The 21,453-nt window shown below is 47.7% G+C and overlaps 2 protein-coding genes across 3 annotated transcripts in view; one reads left to right on the top strand and one right to left on the bottom strand.

The window, feature by feature from the left end:
- Positions 1-2,601, top strand: HIGD1B (HIG1 hypoxia inducible domain family member 1B). 2 transcript variants are annotated; one of them, XM_041726333.1, is made up of 4 exons: positions 1-101; positions 964-1,114; positions 1,678-1,812; positions 2,457-2,601. In XM_041726333.1, exons 2-4 carry the CDS (start codon positions 1,015-1,017, stop codon positions 2,519-2,521), a joined length of 300 nt encoding a protein of 99 aa, XP_041582267.1. In that variant the 5' UTR covers positions 1-101; positions 964-1,014; the 3' UTR covers positions 2,522-2,601. The 2 variants fall into 2 exon arrangements, with proteins under 2 accessions (XP_041582267.1, XP_041582266.1); XM_041726332.1 differs by lacking the exon at positions 1-101 and adding an exon at positions 710-874.
- The window catches only part of EFTUD2 (elongation factor Tu GTP binding domain containing 2), a 47,071-nt gene continuing 27,426 nt past the window's right edge, over positions 1,809-21,453 (bottom strand). The window contains exons 12-28 of the mRNA XM_041726331.1: positions 17,982-18,045; positions 17,516-17,606; positions 14,936-15,071; positions 12,441-12,568; positions 11,394-11,587; positions 9,895-10,006; positions 9,361-9,501; positions 8,603-8,704; positions 7,559-7,641; positions 6,663-6,749; positions 6,100-6,226; positions 5,811-5,898; positions 5,050-5,168; positions 4,788-4,882; positions 4,138-4,291; positions 3,883-3,990; positions 1,809-3,539 (exon numbers count right to left, since the gene is read on the bottom strand). Of these exons, the coding sequence (XP_041582265.1) occupies positions 3,444-3,539; positions 3,883-3,990; positions 4,138-4,291; positions 4,788-4,882; positions 5,050-5,168; positions 5,811-5,898; positions 6,100-6,226; positions 6,663-6,749; positions 7,559-7,641; positions 8,603-8,704; positions 9,361-9,501; positions 9,895-10,006; positions 11,394-11,587; positions 12,441-12,568; positions 14,936-15,071; positions 17,516-17,606; positions 17,982-18,045 (1,925 nt within the window). The 3' untranslated portion in view covers positions 1,809-3,443. The remainder of the gene's footprint in view (positions 3,540-3,882; positions 3,991-4,137; positions 4,292-4,787; positions 4,883-5,049; positions 5,169-5,810; positions 5,899-6,099; positions 6,227-6,662; positions 6,750-7,558; positions 7,642-8,602; positions 8,705-9,360; positions 9,502-9,894; positions 10,007-11,393; positions 11,588-12,440; positions 12,569-14,935; positions 15,072-17,515; positions 17,607-17,981; positions 18,046-21,453) is intronic.

The following is a 21,453-nucleotide window of genomic DNA, read 5'->3' as shown; positions in this document are numbered from 1 at the left end:
CACAGTGGCAGCTCCATCATCGGCTTCTGGCCAGTTCAAAAACAGCAGATGCTGAGCCCTGGCTGGGCTGCTCGCACTCTACTTTCTAGCCATCTCCTAGGGTAAGCACCAGCATGCTGAGAACCTGTGGGGCCCGACAGTCCTTGCTTCTCCAGGAGAGAAGCAGCAACTAGGAATAGAGGTTACCTCACACAGGGAGTCTGTCTCATGGTTAGACCTAGACGGCACCCCACAGGCAGAAGCCCTGGTCTGTGGACCAGGACTCTGGGAGTCTGTCTAATTTGTAGTCAGAGAAGATGTTTACTGGGTTAGCAAGTAGAGCAACAGGGATCACCTACCCTGGGAAAGAGGTAAGGGTTTGGCAATGGCAATGAACCTGCCAAGAGATGAAAACGGGAGTTCAGGGATCAGAATTAGTTCTGTTAGTACTAATGTCCAAAATTCATGCTAAATTATTCACAAATCAATGTCTAATCATTTTCATGTTTGGCTCTGGTGATTCAGTAACCAGTGCTGGAACACTGTCCGGTATGGCTCTGGTTCCCCGGGGCCAGATCCTGTTCTGTAGCTCCCTCAGGAACCACCGTCACAGATTCAAGGCCAGTGGGGGTCCCAGGGCTCAAGGCCTGTTCCTCCCACTCTCATCTGTGGATTTTTCCAGCTGCTTTTCTTGATCCAAGGATCACACAGGGATACAGATGGAAGGGTGTGGCGGGGGGGGGGTGGTGGCAGCAGCAGGAAAACCAGTGAAGTCAGAATGAGCTGGGGAAGAGGCAAATGTTAGGAAGAAATGGGAGAAATGGCACTCGTGGTTCAGCCATCTGAGACAAGGCACTTGGGACATCTTTTCAAGTAGCGGCTGAGTTGAGGCATGGTAAGAGAGGGTCTTAGCAGGCAACTCCCTCCTTTCTCCCCCAGACTGAGGAGAATCGGGAGTTCTTATTGTGGGGTCCCTCCTTCTAGGTCTGGGCTGAAGCCTCAGAGCCCCAGCTGCTAACATCTGGGGCCAGGATCATGTCTGCTAACAAAGGCTGGTGGGTACCACCTGAGGGTGAAGACAGTGTGTCTCAGAAGTTCCTGAGGAAGACCAGGGAGTCTCCCCTGGTGCCTATAGGTGAGTAGGACAATAAGGAATGAAGGTGAGGAGGGGCTTTCCCTCAGAGATAAGGTCTGATCTTTTCAAATGAAGCAGAGAACTCAAGTGTCATACCCACTAAGCAGTCAACAGCTAGGAGAGGAGTGAACCAGCAGCAGAGGTGCCAAGGGAGAAAGGGACATGCCTGACAATGAAATGAGGGAGTCTGGGTGGGTGGAGGTGGAGGCCAACTGCAGACCTGGGGTGTGGGGACAGGTGGGGCATTAGCACCAGCATCACGATAGGAGCAGTTTGGGATCTCCCAGGGCTTCCTTCCTCACGGCCTTGGGAGAGTATGAAAGTAGTTGGGGGAGCCAACAGAGATGATGGGGGTAGGAGGCTCAGGATGGGCTATTCATACGTACAGGGATCACCGGAGGGGGGCAGCAACTTGATATTCTGATGATGCCGGCCCCTTGCCATGTATAGCAGCAGGAAAGTCGGGGTTTGTCTAGATGCCCAGCTGCCTGGTGAGGGGTCTCTCATCAGGGGAGCCGTGTGGTTGGTGACTGAGGGCCAGCCATCACGTTCTCTGCCCACAGGCTTAGGTGGCTGCCTGGCAGTGGCAGTCTACCGCATTTATCGGCTGAAGGCCCGTGGTTCCACCAAGATGTCCATACACCTGATTCACACCCGAGTGGCAGCGCAGGCCTGTGCTGTGGGTGCGGTCATGCTAGGTGAGTGGCTGCTGGGGAGTGGGTGGCCCTAGGAGAAGGGGACAGCTGATGAGGAAGAATCTGCCTGGGAGTCCTGACAGTTAAGGGATCGTGATTTCAGCCTCCGCCCCCTCCGGATGGCTCCACAGCAAGCCCTGGGTCAAGTCCTCAAGCCAAGCCATTTTCGGGGTTCCCTTGTTTTACCTCCTGTCCCAGGGCCAGTGGGGATGGTACAGTTGGTTTCATGAGTTTGTCCTAGAGGTGAGCAAAATCACACAGCAGAACGCATGCTGACTTTCTTTTCCTCTCTGGGTCAAGAGGCAGACAGCTACTTACTAGCTGGGTGACAGCAGACAAATCCCTCCTCTGAGCCTCGGTGTCCCTGTATACAGCATGATGATAAGCAGCCTGGCTTGCTGACCTCACAGATTGCTGCGAGGTTTCTCCGATAGGTGATCTATGTGGAAGGGCTTTGTGAATGGTCAAGGGGGGGGTTTCCCCTAGGCCATGTGGTCAGGTGCTGGCAGCAGCTGTTGAGACCTCGAGCAGAAAGAAGAGCAGGAAAGCTGGACTCTCAGGGGAATGGCTGGAGTCAGTCCCAGGAGAGCCAGAGGATGCGTGCAGGGCTCTGTGTTATGGGATGTTTTCCCTTCTCCTTCTTGCAGGTGCTGTGTATACGATGTACAGAGACTATATCAAGCGAACAGCACAGGATGATGGGGAGAAGTAGGATTCCTGTAGGGCCTGGGGCAGCCAGAGCCTCTTCCATCAATCCCTGGTATGTTCCTAATAAAGCAGTTTTGAGGAAAACCAAGTCTCTTCTTCACATGGGGATACAGGAGGGTACTGGTAGTGGCTGGTGTATGTGTGGTGGTGGTGGAGGGATTAGAGAAAGGGCTAGAAATCAGAGTTCTGGCTCCCTCAACTCCAGGGCAAGGGAGATTGTTCAATGGGAATGGCCTCTGGTTCCAGAAGCCTAACATCTCCCAAGCCATCCCAGGTCCCACCCAGAAAAAGCATAACAGAAAGACAGGTGTGGGTGGGGAAAGGTGGAGGCAAGAAAGTGGCCTCAACATTCATGGGAACACTGAATTAAGAGGCAGGCATCCCTCTCACCACAGATTGCTGCCCTGGGGACCCGGGCAGGAAGACTACAGCTGCGAGGAAAGACACAGGAGACATATATTCAAAACCCAAGTGTCAGGACCAGAATACGCTGGAGAGAAGGGGATGAGGGGGAGGGGGAGGGGGTGTGGGGGATGAAAAGAACAGAGTAAGGCAGAGGTCAGAATGTTCTGTTCAGTTAAAAACCATGTCTAAGGTCAAACTTGTACAAAAAAAAAAAAAAAAAATTCCACGTAAATCCTGAAGACAGGGCCCTTGGGGTTAAACACTTCGTCCCCTTCTTCTGAGCCCAAGCTCCACTCTGTTCCCTGGGAATGGAGCCAGGCAGAGGCCGCAGAGGAATCAGGAGGCCAAATATTCCTCCCTTGCTGGGACTCTGGGTCGGAGGGCTTGGGGTTGTTAAAAATGGCCATAGCAGCTCTCAGACGCTCGCTGACAACATGGGAGTCCGGGTCACACCAGGTCCCAGCTTTAAGTCCAGGATACAGCCTGCTGCAGGGAGCAGGGGCTGCCAGGAGTCCCAGCACTCACATGGGGTAATTGAGTACAACATCCTGCTTGGCGAGCTCCAGCAACATGGGATCATCGAAGAACTTGCTGATGCTTACATCCTCACTCAGGCCCTGCAGAATGGGGGCAGATGCAAGAAAGAGCCCTATGTGGTGGCCACCAGAGCTGGAGACCGCCCAAGACCTGTGCTGGAGGGGGAGGATGGTGGGAGATGGAACTTTTGCCCAGCTATTCAGGAATTGCCACTGGGGAGGAGAAGGTGCTCCCTTCCCAGCCAGACTGGTCCCAGAAGGCCAGTGACCCGAGGCCTGTAAAGTTTGCACCTCTCTGCATGGTGTAGTGAACAGTTCTTTCAGTCTTTGGGAGAAAGGTCCCAAAGTTAGAAATGAAGAGAGATCCAACTCCTGCCAAGAGCCCTAGGATTGAAGGTTGGCCATGGGCCTCAAGGATGCATACCTTCCTGCGACGGGTTTTGATCATGAATTCCCGGGCCAGGTGAGGAGCAGGCTGTGGCTCCAGGGGGCGAATGACAATGCTCTTGTCCAGAGGATCACCAGGTACAATCTAAAAAGTAAGGTGGTTATCGATGGTCTAGGGCTCTTCTCTAGGATGCTAGAAATCTCACTTGGGGCTTGGAAGGGGAACAGATCAGTGGGGGCTGGCCTTGAACAGGTGGGAGGCCACCTTGGCCAGTCTGCACCATTTTCTCACCTGCCAATGGTGGAAGACAGATAACGAAAAGGCCTGCCCTTGGGTGTGAGTCCGTAGATCAGTCTCAAAGCCAAAAGAGTCAATGGCGGGGATGAAAGCTTTGATTGTGTAGAGAGGGGAGCCTGGGATGGGTGCATCCTGAGTCACATGCCCCCTGCGACAAAAAAAAACAAAACCTGAGTCCCTTGTCCTACAGAGACCCAAAGCAGAGAAAAGAATCTGGCCCCAAATGTACCACAACACAGAGTGACCACCAAAGAAAGAATAACCACAATCATGCTATAGTGGGTGGAAAAGGCTTGGGGCCCTCAGTATCATTTCCTGTGGCAGTCAAAGGGCAGTGACTGCTAGGCAAGAGTGGAAACTCTGATGGGACAAGGTCCTATAGACATTCCCCCCACTGACACACTTCAGTACTTTCCCCAGGGGCTAAGGAGAAAGGGCCCAAGAAGGAAACCTCAAATTTTTATCTGCAGTGAAGCTGGGGATTGCCTCAAATCTTTCCTACTTCCTCTGAAAAACTAGCTCACTAGGTTTTAAGGAGCAAATACAGTGTAGGAGGCTCATCTCCTTCCACACAGGAACCCAGTTACCTCTTGCTGGGCTCCTGCTCTCTGCACCCTCCCTGACGTGCCATGCTGGTGGCTCACCTGCGCCTGGCCAGGACGGTGTACACAGCAGAGACACAATCTGCAGGGGCTTGGACCTCTACAAAGTAGTATGGCTCCATCAGACGAGGAGTGGCCTGCAGTGGGTCAAGATGAAAGGTTTCCTCAGCTTGGGGAAGGCTGACGACTGAGGACCTGGGTAAAGAAAAGGCTGGAGGGACTGTAGTCTTGATGCCCCCAAAGCCTGGACCTCCTGGACCTGCAGTTAATGCCCTCCTGGAGCAGGCTGGCCCTACCCACTCACCATGAGGAAGGCAGAATAGACGACTCTCCTTGCTGTGGGGATGATTTGGCCCCCACCCCGGTGCAGGGGCTCTTGGGCAACCACTGCATCCAGGATCTTAAACTTGACATTTCGAATCACTGAAACAGAGATGGGGAAACTGCTGAGTGAGGAGCAATTGAGGTGTCAAGGGCCCAAGGGCAGAGCAGCAAAGAGCCTCTAGCAGCATGGGAGCTATCTTGAGGCCACAAAAGCTATGGCACAAAATCATCCTGCAGATGGGTGTTTTGTTAGGATACCATGGCCTAAAGCAGAGGACAGAAGTTAAGCACACATTCTTTGTGTTCGTTTCAGGTCATGCCCAGACATCATAAAGCTTTCCTAGTTTATGTGCATTTTCTGCAGGTATTTAATTATTTCTGGATAGAGAATAAATTCAAGGAATTGCACATTTCTTCCCACTAAATCCAATCCTGGTCTATAAACTATTCCAATACATCTTCTTCCTGATACTTCTCTTCAAACACATTACTTCTCAGGACTGAAGAGCAAATGTCAGCCTAGAAATAACTGTATATCCAGGATGTCCCAAGCAATAGTAATAGGACAGGGAGAGAGGAGAGAGAAGAGAGGAGGCTGCCCCAGGACACAGGCTAGCCTTGTGTGCTCTGAGCTGCCTCTCCTGCCAGGGCCCACAGGTGAGCCTATTCCACCTCATATGCCCAGGCACAAGGAGCCTAGAAGACTGTAGCTGAGGACACAGAGGCGCTGGGGGGACTTACACTCATCACAGAGGGGCCCCTCCCTGGTTCCCCACTGGAAACCTTGAACAATGCTGTCCTTCACTGAGCCGAGAAGAGCCTTGTCCACCTGCACAGAACATGAGGGCATGTGTGAGCACACTGACCATGGCAACAACCAGAATTTAGAGGGACGAGAAGGTACATATACTGGTAAGAAGATTCACGACAAGCCACAACATACTTTTGGGGAAAGAAGTACACTTTGTAGTTTCCTCCACTCAATAGCAAAGAAAGCACCCCACATTGGCTCCCGCCAGTTCTGCTGTACCTCAGAGGGCAGGGTATCATCTACCAAGATGTTGGGGCCAGTGGCATCAGGGCCGAAAGCCCAGATGGAACGTGCAGCCAGCAGATCCCAATCGTACTTGGTCTGGAAGAATTCTCCCAATTTCTTCCTGGGGGAAGGAGGAGAAAATGGAGGTATCCTGCAGCTCTGCGATTATTACCTGCTGGGGTCACAGATTCTGCCTTCCTGGAGGACAGTCTGCTTCCCAGGACAGGTGGTATGAGACTCAACAAGTAGGCTATGGCAGCTGGTCTTTTTTTGTTTTAAAGATTTTATTTTTTGCGCATGTGAGAGAGAGCGAGTAAGTAAGAGCATGAGCGCACACAAGAAAGCATGTGCACGTGCTCCAGAGCACAAGCAGGGGGTGGGGGGAGGGAAAGGGCAGAGGGAGCAGCAGACTCCTCACTGAGCAGAGAGCCGATATGAAACCTGATCCCAGGACCATCATGACCCAAGCCAAAAAGAGATGCTTAACCAACTGAGCCACCCAGGCACCTGGTGCCTCAACCCCTTTCAGCTTTGGAACCAGGGCCACATTCTCTCACCTGTTCCACGTGATCTGGACCACCTCGTTCTCTATGTCCTCGGCAAGGCCCTTCTCAAGAGGCTCTGCAATCATGGTAATCTTGTTTCTAGTCAGAAAGGAAATGGGTAATGATGAGGATCAGCAGGACTGGCAGAAGGGGCATTCCTAAAAAAAGGCCGACAAACCAGTGTTATCAGTAAAAGTGAGAGGGCCAGAGAAGAGCAAAAATGGTTCATCTTCTGTCTTCTTTCATTCGAATCTATCACTCTTTAAAAAAGTGAGGTCTGGGGATGCCTGGCTGGCTTAGTCAGTGGAGCATGCAGCTCTCATCTTAGGGTCATGAATTAGAGCCCCATGTTTGGTGCAGAGATTATTTAAAAACAGAATCTTAAAAAACAAAAAACAACAAACAATAAAAAAAGTGGAGCTGGGCAGCCCCAGCGGCCCAGCGGTTTAGTGCCGTCTTCAGCGCGGGGTGTGATTCTGGAGACCCGGGATCGAGTCCCATGTCGGGTTCCCTGCATGGAGCCTGCTCCTCCCTCTACCTCTCTCTCTCTCTCTCTCTCTCTCTCTACCTCTCTCTCTCTCTCTCATGAGTAAATAAATAAAATCTAAAAAAATGAAACAAAACAAAAAAAGCCAGTGGAGCTGCTAAGGCAAATTTAAGATGATTATATTATACAGAAACAAGTGGCAATTAGGACACTCATCTTTAGGGTACCTCTGGCAAAGAATCCACAGCATCACATCTACAGGCCTAAAAGATGAGAGCGCTGGCATAAAACTCAAGCATCCTAAGATTCCATCCCAAGATTTAGAAGCTCTCTATTTCTAAAGCACTTGTGAACAGGGTGGATTGGGGTGGGGAGGAGAGTGTCCCGTCAGTCCCAGGGTCACTTGGACCCCACAGCTCACTTTTTATTGGGCGTTTCAGCAAAGCACTTGAGGGAAGATGTTTCCACCACCGTCTCACAAAATGTGACAACAGGGTCAGCCACCTGCGAAATGGAATAAATTGTCAGGCAAGGTCTAAATTTGTCGGAAGGACAATCTTCTGACAACGGGAATCCTGAGTTCCCCTTTGTACTACCTCTGCAACAACTCTCCACTCTTATCGGCGGCAGCAGCAAGTACAATAGTGGGCTAAGAGTCTGTGCCAGTGCTAAGAAGCCTGAAGAAACGCAGCAGAGTATGGAGTTTATGTTCCTCAGTCAAGACAAAGTGCGAGTTGAACCTGGCCCTAAATGATAGTCCCCGAAGGTCTCTTTCAAAATCCGTTCAGCCATCCCACTGCCATTCACTGAATACCTCCCATGGCTCTGCTGCAGCTGGCAGTAGGGCCTGCCCGGCAGACCCCTGTTCCATTCTTAACCTCTGGCTCTGGGTAGCACAGCTCCTCCCCGAAGCTCCCACGTGGTCCACTACTGGGGAACTCAGTATCTCAGAGAGCACTGGTCCCCCGCACATCAGAAGGAGTGTCTAAGACAGTTATGTGAGAGCACTCACTCCCACTTCCATGGGGGCTAGGAGAAGATATGTGTACCAATTAGGAGACAGGAGTCATGCAAAGCACACTTTAACTGAGAGGCCACATCATGGCTCGAGAGCCAGTCCTCACGTCCTGAAACATCCACTGAGCCCTAATCACCAGAGATGGGTTAACTATGTAACTGTTTTCTTAACAAAAGACTAAGAATCACTTCGGCTTGGGAGCCTTGACTTGAAACGTTTGACATTAAGAATAACTCTGCAGAAAGGGGCAAACCAGATCTCAAACACCTTCCCATATAGGGAGCAACAGGTCATGTTTTTCCGAAACATGTCTCCTCCCCTAGTGCCCCCCTCTTCCCTCCGGTCTTCCAAGGGAATCAAAGGTTTGGTTGCTCATAAAATCAGTCTGGAGCTGAGTGTCAAGCTCCTGGCCAGGCAGGAGCTCAAGAAAGGAAAACACTGATTTACCTTGATGTCGATCTCTGAGTACATCTTCCGCAAATCGTGCATTACACAGTCTAGGTAGAGTTCCCCAGTACCCAGAATCACGTGCTCCCCAGACTCTTCCACCTGAAATGCAACAGCCCTGGTGGTCATGGCCTTGACCTCTGTGCCAGCAACAACTAGCAACAGAATCAACGCTAGGGCCGAGGAGGCGGTGCCCGAATGCACTATTAGAAAGCCACTGCTCAACATCAGTTCTAGCTTCTTCAAGAAGGATCAATGGGGAGCAGGGACTTATGAGTTAAACCTCAAGACACGTAGACCATTCAGAATAGTGCTACTAGGCATAAGGTCACCAATTTATTCCCGTCACAACTCCTTAGGGAACACCCTGCCCTATGTCTATGGATGTAAGTTGACCCTTTAGCCCAGGCCGACTACTCTGAAAAGTATGCTAGATGGCTCAAGAATGTAGAAGGATCAGAATGATTCACTTTTCCCTCTATAATTTCTGGGAAATCAATTCGAAGTGTATTCTCCAAAACACATCTCTTTCACATTGAAAGATACTAGGGAATATGAACACACCCATGTGTACTTTCACTGTGCCCCATCCCCCCAAACATATCCTGCTTTCAAATGATAGTACTAGACAGGAATACCTGCTCCTGACATAGGCTGTCAAAAGCAGCAGATCAGAGACACCTGGTGGACACGAAGCAGTGGGCAGCACAGACCCACAGGCCCTGGGGTTTGGTAGCTCCTGCAGGTCCTGTGCATACCTTCGTGGTGAGGGATGGATAGCTCTTGTTGACCTTGCGCAGACCATCCAGCATCTTGGGCAGCTCTGAGGGATTGACTGGTTCCACAGCAATCTTGATAACAGATGTGGTGTTGAATTTCAAGGGCCGGAAAATCTGAGCCTGATATTCAAAATGCAAAAGAGTGAAGGCACCTGGCCTGAGTAGGCACCAAAGGTGCAGAGGTCAGAGCAGACCATTCACCAACCAGGAGCCACAGTGCTGCTTAGAGGCAGCCTGAAGAGCCATTTATTCCCATGCATTTTGGCAGAACAAAGAGAGAGGGAAAGATAAAAGGCCCACCCCTCCCAATTCCTAGCATCCAGGGAGAGTATAGGGAGAAGAGAGCAGAGTCGGATCTAGAACACTGAGCTCATGCTGAGGTATGGAACCAGGAAGTGGCCATGACTGGGTTAGTACCCTGATAGTTCTGCTACTGGTTGCTCATGTGTGGTGTGGCTCTATGTGACATCCTAGCTTAATAAACTAATCCCGTTGCCTTTTTAAAAACTCTACCTCCTCATTGCCCCGGGGTTCAGTTATAGTTGCTGTCTTTACAATTGGTTGATCAACACCTTCAATCAGAACCCAGTTGCCAGCAGGAACACGGTTCACCTCAATGTGGTACCTGGAACAACAGATAAGCAAAACGAAGAGTGCAAAGCACTGAGTCAGGAGCAGGGGTGAGCCAAACAGACACATTCCAGGACGGGAAGGATACCATAAACAATCATACAGCCTCATATATGTGGACAGGCGACCCTTGAACAACACTGAGGTTAGGGGTGCTGATCCCCCATGCAGTTGAAACTCCATGTGTATGTCCTGACTCCTCCCAAAACTTAACTACTAACAGTCTCTTGTTGGCTGGAAGTCTTACTGATAACAGACAATCAACACATACTGTGTTCTATACTGTAATTCTTTTTTTTTTTTTTGAAGAGAGAAATTTAGCAAGAAAGTACACGAGCAGGGGGTAGGGAGAGGAAAAAGCGATGCGGGGCTCCATCCCAGGACCCCAAGATCATGACCTGAACCAAAGGCAGACACTCAACCAACTGAACCACTCAGGCGCCCTCTATACTTACAATAAAGAAAGCTAAAAGGAGAAAATACTAAGTAAATAATAAGATAAAGAAAATACGTTTATAGAACTATAGTGTATTTATTGAAAAAAAAAAAAAAAAAACACCTCACAAACATATTAAAATGGACCCATGTAGTTCAAACCAGTGTTATTCAAGGGCCAACTGGAGATACAAATTAATTAATTAGCCCATGACAGAAAAATGCATGGTATTGTAAGAGGACAAAGAGGAAAACTGAATTCCAGTTGGATACTAGTGGTAAGCAAGGCACTGCGCCCAAGGGGTAGAATGTAAGGAGATGCCAAAAGCATCACAGAAAATACTGTGACTGTCCTAGCTCATCAATCTTCTGCCTTCTAGGGAACGGGTGAATCTGGAGTGGGGGAAGGGGCTGGGGGCCAGGTGCTGCAGGCAACATCAGGAACACAACTTCCTGCACTCTGCTTGCTGGCTGAGAAGCCAAACTTATGAACTCATGAGCAGCCCAGAGGTTCAAGCTAAGTCTGATTCTGCAGATGGGGAAGCTACAAGGGATCCAGCAAAATCTTCTATCTTGGTCAAAGAATAGTCAGTGGAGGCTGGGAGACAATTTCGTTTGGGAAGAAACACAAAGGTTATGACTTAGGAACACAGAAGAGGAAGAGGATTAAGAGTAAAAATAGAAATCCTGCTACAAAGTTTATACAAGCCTTCAAAATGTGAAGGCAAGGCTCTTGGCATTATCCCAATAGTAGTTGCCTTTTGGCCCTAGCAACTCTGGGTAGTAAGAAGTAGAAGTCAACAGATGTGAGGGAGAATGGGCTGATCTCCTGCTGTAGGGGGGCCATGAAGCTGCTGTGCTTCCAGGGAGGACCACTTCTCCCAGCTCCTGTGGCAGCTCCAGTAATAAGGCCAAGGCATACCTCTACAGGTGATGGTTGGCATTACCTGGCTACGGAGATCCAGAGACGGCCCACAGTGCATATCTGGGAGTCCTCCTCATCTTCCAGGGTGTAGTTCTCCCCCAGGACCTTCACGGGCTGCCCAGCGTGGATGGTGCCACTCAGCACCCGGCCAAAGGCATGAAACTGGACTCCATCATCTGTGCTGTACATCTTGGTAGTGTGGCACATCAGAGGACCCTGGAGGTGGGGACAGAGCACAGGCTCAACCACACATATTCCCAGGGTAAATGCCATGGTCTCCACCTCCCTTGACAGCAATGACATGGGCTCTGTGAAGAGCCCGGACTGAAAGGAAGATGCGTCAATCTCCTGGGAAATTCCAAGCCATGCCCTACCCCCTGCTTAGTATATAGATGTCACAGGCATAGTAAAAAAACCTCTTTTCCTGTTCTCTAGGGAGATGTGGGTAATGGCGAAGAAAAGCAGGTTTAGAATGCCAGACTGGCACTGCATTACAGTACAAGGTTATAAGACATGCTTGCCCCACATTCCCTCTGAAGACATAACTCACAATTTTCAACTGGTTGTATGTTTATGCTGAGAAACTAGACTGACTAAGGAATGACTGGGAAAGACTTTTATTTTTTAAGTAAGCTGAACGCTCAATGTGGGACTTGAACTCATGACTCAGAGATCATGCTCTACTGATGGAGCCAGTCAGGTACCCCTGGGAAAGATGTTTTTTAAAGCCCAAGACTGACGAGGTACACTTGTTGAATCTTTACTAGTTCAGGTACCATGCTGAACAACTATAATACTTTCCCTATCTCATTCAATTCTTATAACAACCACATACATATTTTAATCCTCATTTTATAGACCACGACTCTTAGAAAGATTAAATAATGTTCCCCAAATCATACCACTAGAAGTGGTAACACCAGGCTTTGAATTCAGGTCTGTTTGACTTTGCTCATGGGGAGTGAGTGAAAAGCAAGGATGGAAAGACGGCATTATTCTTATGACCAGAAAACAGGGGACTCATACAGGAGGGGACAAAAATCAAGAGAAATGGTAGGCTTTCCCTTACGTCAGGGTCACAGTCGCTCATGGCCTCGCCGAGATCGGAATCTACACCACCAGTGTAGGTATGCTCAATCTTGGGCTTGGCGCCCACCTTTGGAGAGGGGATATGCTGCACACACATGTCCACAAAGCCTGTGGAAGGAGAAGAGCAAGCCATTACTATACACTCTCACAGGAGTAAGTGAGCGGCTTGAGATACGGATCTACTTGTGATTTCCAGAAAGCTAAAACTGAAAAGACTGATTTTCAGCTCTTCAAGTTATAGCACCATGAGCTCAGAGGGCAGTACTATCCTGCTTTCCTGGGAGTATGTTCTAAAAGATGTCACACTGAGGCCAGGGAGGAGCAAGAAGCAGGGCTCAGTGGTTGCTTGGAACTCAGCTGACAAAAATTTTCAAGTATCTCTACAAATCTATAATCTTTTTTTTTTTTTTTTAGATTTATTTATTTATTCATGAGAGACACACACAGAGAGAGGGAAAGAGGCAGAGACACAGGCAGAGGGAGAAGCAGGCTCCATGTAGGGAGCCCGACGCAGGACTTGATCCCGGGACTCCAGGATCATGCCCTGGGCCCAAAGCAGGTGCTAAACTGCTGAGCCACCCAGGGATCCCTGAATCTATGATTTTTTATTGAATATGAGCACTTACACTAAATTAAATAAGTATTTCATCTCTTTAGATCTACTCAGAACAATCCCTGAACTGATTCTTTCCCTTTGGGAAAGATTGCACACGTTTCTATTCTACACGTGTATCTGTTTCTTTCTTTCTTCTTTTTTCTTTCTTCTTTCTTTCTTTCTTCTTTCTTTCTTTCTTCTTTCTTTCTTTCTTTCTTTTTCTTTCTTTCTTTCTCTTTTCTTTTTCTTTTCTTTCTTTTCTCTCTCTTTCTTTTTTTTTTTTTTTTTTAAGATTTTATTTATTTATTCATAGAGACACACACAGAGAGAGAGGCAGAGACACAGGCAGAGGGAGAAGCAGGCTCCATGCAGGGAGCCCGACGTGGGACTCGATCCTAGGTCTCCAGGATCACACCCCAGGCTGCAGGCGGCGCCAAACCGCTGTGCCACCAGGGCTGCCCTGTATCTGTTTTTCTTTTAAATTTTTTTTTTTTAAATTTTTTATTTATTTATGATAGTCACAGAGAGAGAAAGAGAGAGAGGCAGAGACATAGGCAGAGGGAGAAGCAGGCTCCATGCACCGGGAGCCTGATGTGGGATTCGATCCCGGGTCTCCAGGATCGCGCCCTGGGCCAAAGGCAGGCGCCAAACCGCTGCGCCACCCAGGGATCCCCTGTATCTGTTTTTCTAATGGCTAATGAGCCATGCAAGAGAGGATGACCTCCATTAGTACCTGGGGGAAGGCAGATCTGTTTTCAGTTGGTATCTCCTGGTCAGACTGATGGCCACCCAGAATGTACCACTAGAATAATAATGATAATAATAGTAAAAATAATTTTTACAATAATAATTATTATCATTATTATAGATTTTATTTATTTATTCATGAGAGACAGAGAAGCAGAGACACAGGCAGAGGGAGGAGAAGCAGGCTTCATGCAAGGAGCCTGATGCAGGACTTGATGCCGGGAATCTGGGATCAGACCCTGAGCCAAAGGCAGACGCTCAACCGCTGAGCCACCCACATGTCCCCAAACTACTAGAATTATGCACTTGGAGGATTTTGACACTTAATTCCCACCAGACTCAGAATCAAGAGATTGCTGAGGGGACAGGGGCCTTAGCTGTTACCTTCTATGCCTCCTTTATTTTACAGCTGAGATATTCGAGTCACAGAGAATTGGGTGGCTGGCCCAGGTTCTCACTACATGGAAGGGTTGGGGCCATTACAGAGGCAAGACCTGGATCTTTTCTTAACCAACCAAGGGCTTGGTTTACTATATTACCTGCCTTCTGTGCCACTCAAATAGAGGATACAGGAGCTCAGGGGAAAGAGAAATCTGAACCTGGTGCTTTCCCCAATATTTCACATCACTCACAAGTCTACTTTTCTGACTGCTCCCTGGCAAAAACACTGCTTCCCCATTTCCTTTATTTGCACGCTCCTCCTGGTAGGGAAATTTAATTGCTTCTGTTTCCCAAGACAGAGTTCCTGGTACTGTCCACTGAAGAAGAGAGCTAGGTAGAAAATACAGGTGCTATACATCCAGCCTGTAGTTTATTTATTTATTTTTTTTTTAATTTTTATTTATTTATGATAGTCACACAGAGAGAGAAAGAGGCAGAGACACAGGCAGGGGGAGAAGCAGGCTCCATGCACCGGGAGCCGGACGTGGGATTCGATCCCGGGTCTCCAGGATCGCGCCCTGGGCCAAAGGCAGGCGCCAAACCGCTGCGCCACCCAGGGATCCCAGCCTGTAGTTTATTTGAAAGAACCTCACATCTCTGAACACCACTGTGGGATGAGGAAAAGATTCTCATGATACATGTGGCAGAACATGATAATGGTGATGGGAAGGGGCCATGAGCTCTTTTGTTACCTGTGAACTCTCCAAAGAATTTTTTGCAGACCAGCCTGAGCAGGGGGCGGATGTTTAGCTTCAGCTCCTCCTTGGTCAGGTGAATGCCAAGCTCGTCCAGAGTCCTGGGGAGGCTGGTGTCCACATCACCCACAACCTGTATGGGTATCAGATACATCAGCTGTAATAGGTTTTCTCTTTTATTTTTTAAAGATTTTATTTATTCATGAGACAGAGAGAGAGAGAGGCAGAAACACAGGCAGAGGGAGAAGCAGGCTCCCTTCGGGGAGCCCAATGTGGGACTCGATCCAAGGATCCTGGTATCACGACCTGAGACAAAGGTTCAGCTGCTGAGCCACCCAGGCTTCCCAACCACATTAGCTGTAGTGACAGCCTCAGTGTAGTGCCTGCTAAAGAGGGCAAGGAAGGCCAGAAGGCAATCTGAAGGGTCACTGCACTAAGTTCTCTTCTATAGGAAGAGCTTTTGGCAAGGACAACCATTTGGTTTCAGGGAAATCTTTGGTTTTTTTTTTTAATTTATTTTTATTTTTATTTTTTTTTCAGGGAAATCTTTGGTACCCACTCTTCAAACCAACCCCAGGTGAGAAGGGCTTGCCCACATCAGGAACGCCTGGGTGGCTCAGCGGTTTAGTGCCTGCCTTCAGCCCAGGGCGTGATCCTGGGGTCCATGGATCGGGTCCCGGTATCGGATCCTGCATCAGGCTCCCTGCGTGGAGCCTGCTTCTCCCTCTGCCTGTGTCTCTGGCTCTCTCATGAATAAATAAATACATACATACATGCCCACACCAGCCAATAAGCCTGGCCCTTTCAGATGTACCTTCAGTGCGGCCCCCTGGTGTCTAAAAAGCAGCATCTCATCCCAGTCAGGAAATCCCTTACTCTTCCCTATTTTAGAGACTTCTCAGATTTAGAGGATCACTGCACTGGAAGGAACCAAAAAAGGTCACCTGGCAGTCCATCTGTTGGTAGGGCAAGGCCAAGCTAAATCATCCTCAGCAGACTCAAGGTCTCTACTGAGACAGATTCTATAAATTTCTTTTATTAATCCATTCCAGTCTGACACAAGATACTCAGTATTTTTCAGCACTAATAAATTTTAATCATGCTCTTTTGTCTTGTTGCTATGTTTTCCTTTTTGTCAACTGGAACACACACATTTTGTGTATATGTGTGTGTCCACTGTGCACAGTGCTTATTAAACATCTGAATATTTTATAACTCGTGGAAAAAAAGGCTCTGAAAATTCCCATACAATGTTATCCTTTAGCTGCTGCCTTTAAGGTAGCACAAATTCATGCAAATGCAATCAATGCCATACTCTTTTCTTTGAAGCATCTCACATGTTTACTTTTTTTTTTTTTTTTAAGTCATGAGAGACACAGAGAGAGGCAGAGGCACAGGCAGAGGGAGAAGCAGGCTCCATGCAAGGAAGCCCGATGTGGGACTCGATCCTGGGGCCTTAGGATCACGCCCTGGGCCGAAGGCAGGCACTAAACCAGGCGCTAAACTGCTGAGCCACCCAAGGATCCCATTTAACTACATCCTTACCACCACTGTCTGATGCATCTTTTTTTCTTTTTTCAAGTAAGCTATATGCCAACATGGGGCTTAAACTCATGACCAGAGATAGAGTCACCTGCTCTACCAATTGAGCCAGCCAGGTGCCCATGATGCATCCTTTTCAATCTGACAAACATCATATACATACACGCCCAGAAAAGTCATTAAAAGAAAGCTCAGGGCAGCCCGGGTAGCTCAGCAGTTTAGCGCCGTCTTCTGCCCAGGGCCTGATCCTGGGGGCCCGGGATTGGGTCCCACATCGGGCTCCCTGCATGGAGCCTGCTTTTTCCTCTGCCTGTGCCTCTCTCTCTCTCTCTCTGTCTCTCATGAATAAATAAAATCTTAAAAAAAAAAAAAAAAAAAGCAAGCTCATACAGCCATTCTTTTAATGGATGCAAAATACTTGAAATGTGCCTAATTCATTTAATCAGATTCTCATTGGTAACTTACTTTCAATTTTCCCCCCTTGTGTTAAAAATAATGCTTTAATGTACACATATATATGTAAAGCCTGGAGAACTTTCCCAATTATATTTGTCAGTCAAATTCCCACAACTGAAATTATTAGTTTTCAAGTGTCTTTTTTAAAAGATTTTATTTATTCATGAGAGAGAGAGAGAGAGAGAGAGGCACAGATACAGGCAGAGAAGAAGCAGGCTCCATGCAGGGAGCCCAACATGGGACTTGATCTCGGGTCTCAAGGATCACACCCTGGGCTGAAGGCGGCGCTAAACCACTAAGCCACCCGGGCTGCCCCATTTTCTTTTGAATAGACAAAATATTCACATGAAATTTCTCCAGTGCTTTTTTTAATCTTGTGTACCTTCCCCCTTCACTCTGAATTCAACAGCATTTAGAGAACCATAGTGTCCTAGATCTAAGAGACTAGTGATCAACTATCCTCATACTTAGTAATACGAAACTGAGCATGTTTAGGGGAAAGGGGAAGTGGGAGTTCCCTAGCTTTTCCACTTTGTGCTTAGAAGGGCAGCCCTGAATCAAGAGGCCTGACACACTCACCTGAGCGAGGATCTTATAAAGGGGCTCCAAAATAAACTCCACGAAGCTCCTCTGGGAGCTGCTGGTTGGGGCCTTTTTTGTGAACTTTCGTCTAAGGAGGAAAAAAAAGAGTTATGGGTGACCCAGTACGGAGAAGGCAGTGTCACTGACCCCAAGGGTGAATCCCCTAAGTTCTGAATCTGTAGGGTCAAGGGAAAGGAATGTGTGTATGATCATAACATTTCCAAAGAGATTCCTGAGAAGACATATGGCTATGACTCGCATGCATGCCCGAGCCAAGCTGTGAAGCCCTCAAGAAAAATATCCTCATCCTGCTAGGAGCTCATGAAGCCAATTCACTTAGAGGAGGAAAGATGACTGTTCACGTCTAATAAAAAAAAAAGTAAGTTTTAACCTTAGGAACTCGGTTCTCATTTCCTGGGAAAATGGGTCCCCCTCTAGAGTGTCATTTTCCCATTCTACTTACGTTTTGGGGTTGAAGTAAATGTCACCCCAGAGTCTTTTAGCAAATTCCTGGTAGTTAATGTCACCTATAAGAGAAGAGATACAATTATAATCTACCTATGTACTGTTTGAAAGTTTGTTCCAAACAAACAAACAAACAAAAAAGAAAGTTTGTTCCAGGTGCATAAGTGGTTTACAGCTGAGTAATTCTAATATCATTTTTAATTTTATTTATTTATTTATTTATTTATTTATTTATTTATTTATTTATTTATGATAGTCACACAGAGAGAGAGACAGAGGCAGAGACATAGGCAGAGGGAGAAGCAGGCTCCATGCACCGGGAGCCCGACGTGGGATTCGATCCCGGGTCTCCAGGATCGCGCCCTGGGCCAAAGGCAGGCGCTAAACCGCTGCGCCACCCAGGGATCCCCAGCTGAGTAATTCTAACAGCTTCCTTTCCAAGGTCCGGACATTTCCTCCTACCCAGGCAGGCAGACAAGAATATTGAGGCACAGACAAGGACAGGACTCCAAAATTGACAAGACTATGCTAGAGCCAAAATGAGCACCCAGGTGACTCCATGTCTAGAGAGCAAAAAACTGAGCTATGGACAAGGGAATGGTTTATACTTTTTCCTTCGATAAAGCAGGCTCAATCGCCAAAATGCTATGCTCTGTCTGCCCCTAAACCCCATTCCTTCCAGAAGTGGAGCTTAATGGCTCCCTCATTCTTTCCTGATCTACAGAAGCTATCTGCTTCCAGTGTGGGCAATCTCCCAGCTGCAGTGCCACGCTAAAGCTCCAACTAGCCCTCAGCCTCTGGAAGGCAGATATCTAGTCCTCTGGAGAGAAAACACCAAAGCCAACCTTTGTCTCATCTTTTACCAATTAATCCTTTTAGTTTGACTGTAACCTTTAATTCTGGTCAGACTGAGCTAAGCGATGGTGGCTTTTAAAATTCAAGATCTTCTCAGTGAAGGGCTCCTGTAACAGTCAATTGGATCACTGACATCACCAACTAACTCATGAGTATTTCTATCCAGATGTCAGACTGTTCTCTCTCACTCAAGATGGCATAAAGGGAATTTATCATCTTTTCCCTAAAGCTATGCTTCCCTTCAGACTATTCTTTCAGTGAGGCTACCTTTGGCACCTTGTCCAAGCTCAAAATCTTTTTCTTCCTCACTATGTTAACTACCAAATTCTTCCCTTCCTTCTCACATTAGTGAAACTCTCTCCTCTGAACTGATATGTCTTTTACACACTTCCATTACTGCGCTTAATATATGGTACAGCATACTCCCTGGACTGAGCTGCTGGAGTGCTCACAGGAACCAGGCCCAGTGTGCCACTGAAAGAACAGGTGAATGTCTCCCTAACCCAATTCCTCCTTTCCAATTTCATAGATAACAGGAATCCAATATTCACAATTTTGTACCGGAATATTGGCAAAAAATTTCTAAATGGGTGTTCCTTCCTCCACCCTCTCCTCTCTCTGGCCTATCTTCCATCAGCCCAACCTAATCTTTGTTTTTATTTATTTTTTTAACATAATTTTACAGCATTTTTTCATTTATTTTGTGCACATCATTCCTAAACAGGTTGTGAGAGAGAAAGTGGATCCTGAAAAAACATACAGATGCCAGGACACTACAGGGGTTGTGACTAGGATACTAAGTGGCCTTGGGACATGAATTTCCTGTCTCTTTTGCTTGAGGAGAAAGCTGCCAGAGGAGGAAACCATTTTGGGATACAGGTTTTTGTTCTGCCCAGGGGCACCATCTCCTTCTTTGAGGACTTTTGAGGTAGATGTTTGAACAGGGGGAACAGGGTGGAGGAAACGTTGCCAAAGCGTACAGTCAGGAAGTTTTAGATTGGCCACCATGCAGGAAGTCTAGCTTCTGGGAAAGGAGAATTAGTTGAGGCAGCTGATTTGTGCAAGAAATCTTCCACGTCCCACTTCAGAGTGTCCTCTGCATGTTTGGTAAGGAGGGTCAGTGCCTCAGGTTAAGTGCGGGGTAGCCTTATGCAGGTACCGTCCCTGACGGTTAAATTCAGCTCATAGCCTATGCCTGTCCCTCTAGGAAAGCACAGGTTCTGTCTGCATGTTTCAATGGTTGACTAAACCAAAAGAAGAGTGTTTTAGGACACGTGAAGTTCCTATTTCGCGGCTCATAAATAAGGTTTCATGGGAACATGGTCACATTCATTCACTTACACATCATCTGTGACTGCTTTTGTGCTCTATAAGGGAAGTTAAGTAGTTGTATAGTTGTGACAAAGACCATGTGGCCTATAGCCCAACTCTATCTTTAATAGCTCCCAACTGCCAACAGGATAAAGTAAAAATTCCTTAACCTGCATTCCAAACCCTCCTCAATGTGACCCCAATTCAGCCTGCCCACAGTTTTATTTCACCTCTTCTCCTAGGTGAAATGGTCCAGTATTATTAAGCAAGCCATGGGTCCAAACCACTTGCCTCTGTGCCTTCTTGCCCAACGCTGTGAGTCTGGAGTTCCCAGCTCCCTATTCTCCACCCGTCCACCAAACTCCATCTCCTTCCAAAGTTGATGCCAGACACTGTTCATCACTGTGTGGGTTTCTGTCAACTGCCTGGACAGAGTTCCTAGAAGTCACAGATTGTTCCCTATGCCCTGCCAGATTCTTAGTTTAGAGGACAAGGCATCAACTGTGGCAGTAGGATGTAATGGAAAAAATCCCAAGTAGATTCTAGTCCCAAGCCCATCAGTAGGTTCTGCAACCCTGGACATAGTTTCCCATATATGAAATGAAAGGGAAGGACTCAATTATCTCTGATATTCCCTTGAAAGCTGACTTTCTAGAAGCCCATACATGGCTTTCATCATGATGATGTTAGAGCCCATAGCTGGCTCCTTTGTAAATGAACAGTGGGTTCCAAGGATAGGTAATACTCTTGAGGCTTAGGGCCATTTTCAATCAGAAATTGAATCATTAACACATTGTAGTTACAGAAACTCTCTTGGGTTTTGCTTCACATGCTGATATAAAAAACATTCCGAAACCTGCCCAGATGAGTTTCATTTGTTGTCCATCTATTTTCTCCTTTTTATTTATTTATTTTTTAAAGATTTTATTTATTTATTTATTTATGAGAGACACACAGAGAGAGAGGCAGAGACACAGGCAGAGGGAGAAGCAGGCTCCACTCAGGGAGCCTGACGTGGGACTCGACCCTGGGAGTCCAGGATCACACCCTGGGCTGCAGGCGGCGCTGAACTGCTGAGCCACCAGCCAATAACCGCTGCCTTATTTTCTCCTTTTTAAAGAGTCACCTTGGGCAGACTGGGTGACTCAGAGGTTTAGCGCCTGCCTTCAGCCCAGGGCGTGATCCTGGAGACCCAGGATCGAGTCCCGAATTGGGCTCCCTGCATGGAGCCTGCTTCTCTGTCTGCCTGTGTCTCTGCCTCTCTGTCTCTCTATGTGTGTCTCTCGTGAATAAACAAATAAAAA

The sequence above is a fragment of the Vulpes lagopus genome, chromosome 12 (genome assembly GCF_018345385.1).
Source record: "Vulpes lagopus strain Blue_001 chromosome 12, ASM1834538v1, whole genome shotgun sequence".
Classification (NCBI taxonomy): Eukaryota; Metazoa; Chordata; class Mammalia; order Carnivora; family Canidae; genus Vulpes; species Vulpes lagopus.
Note: the sequence above shows the minus strand (reverse complement) of the source record. Positions and strands in the feature narration are given on the sequence as shown.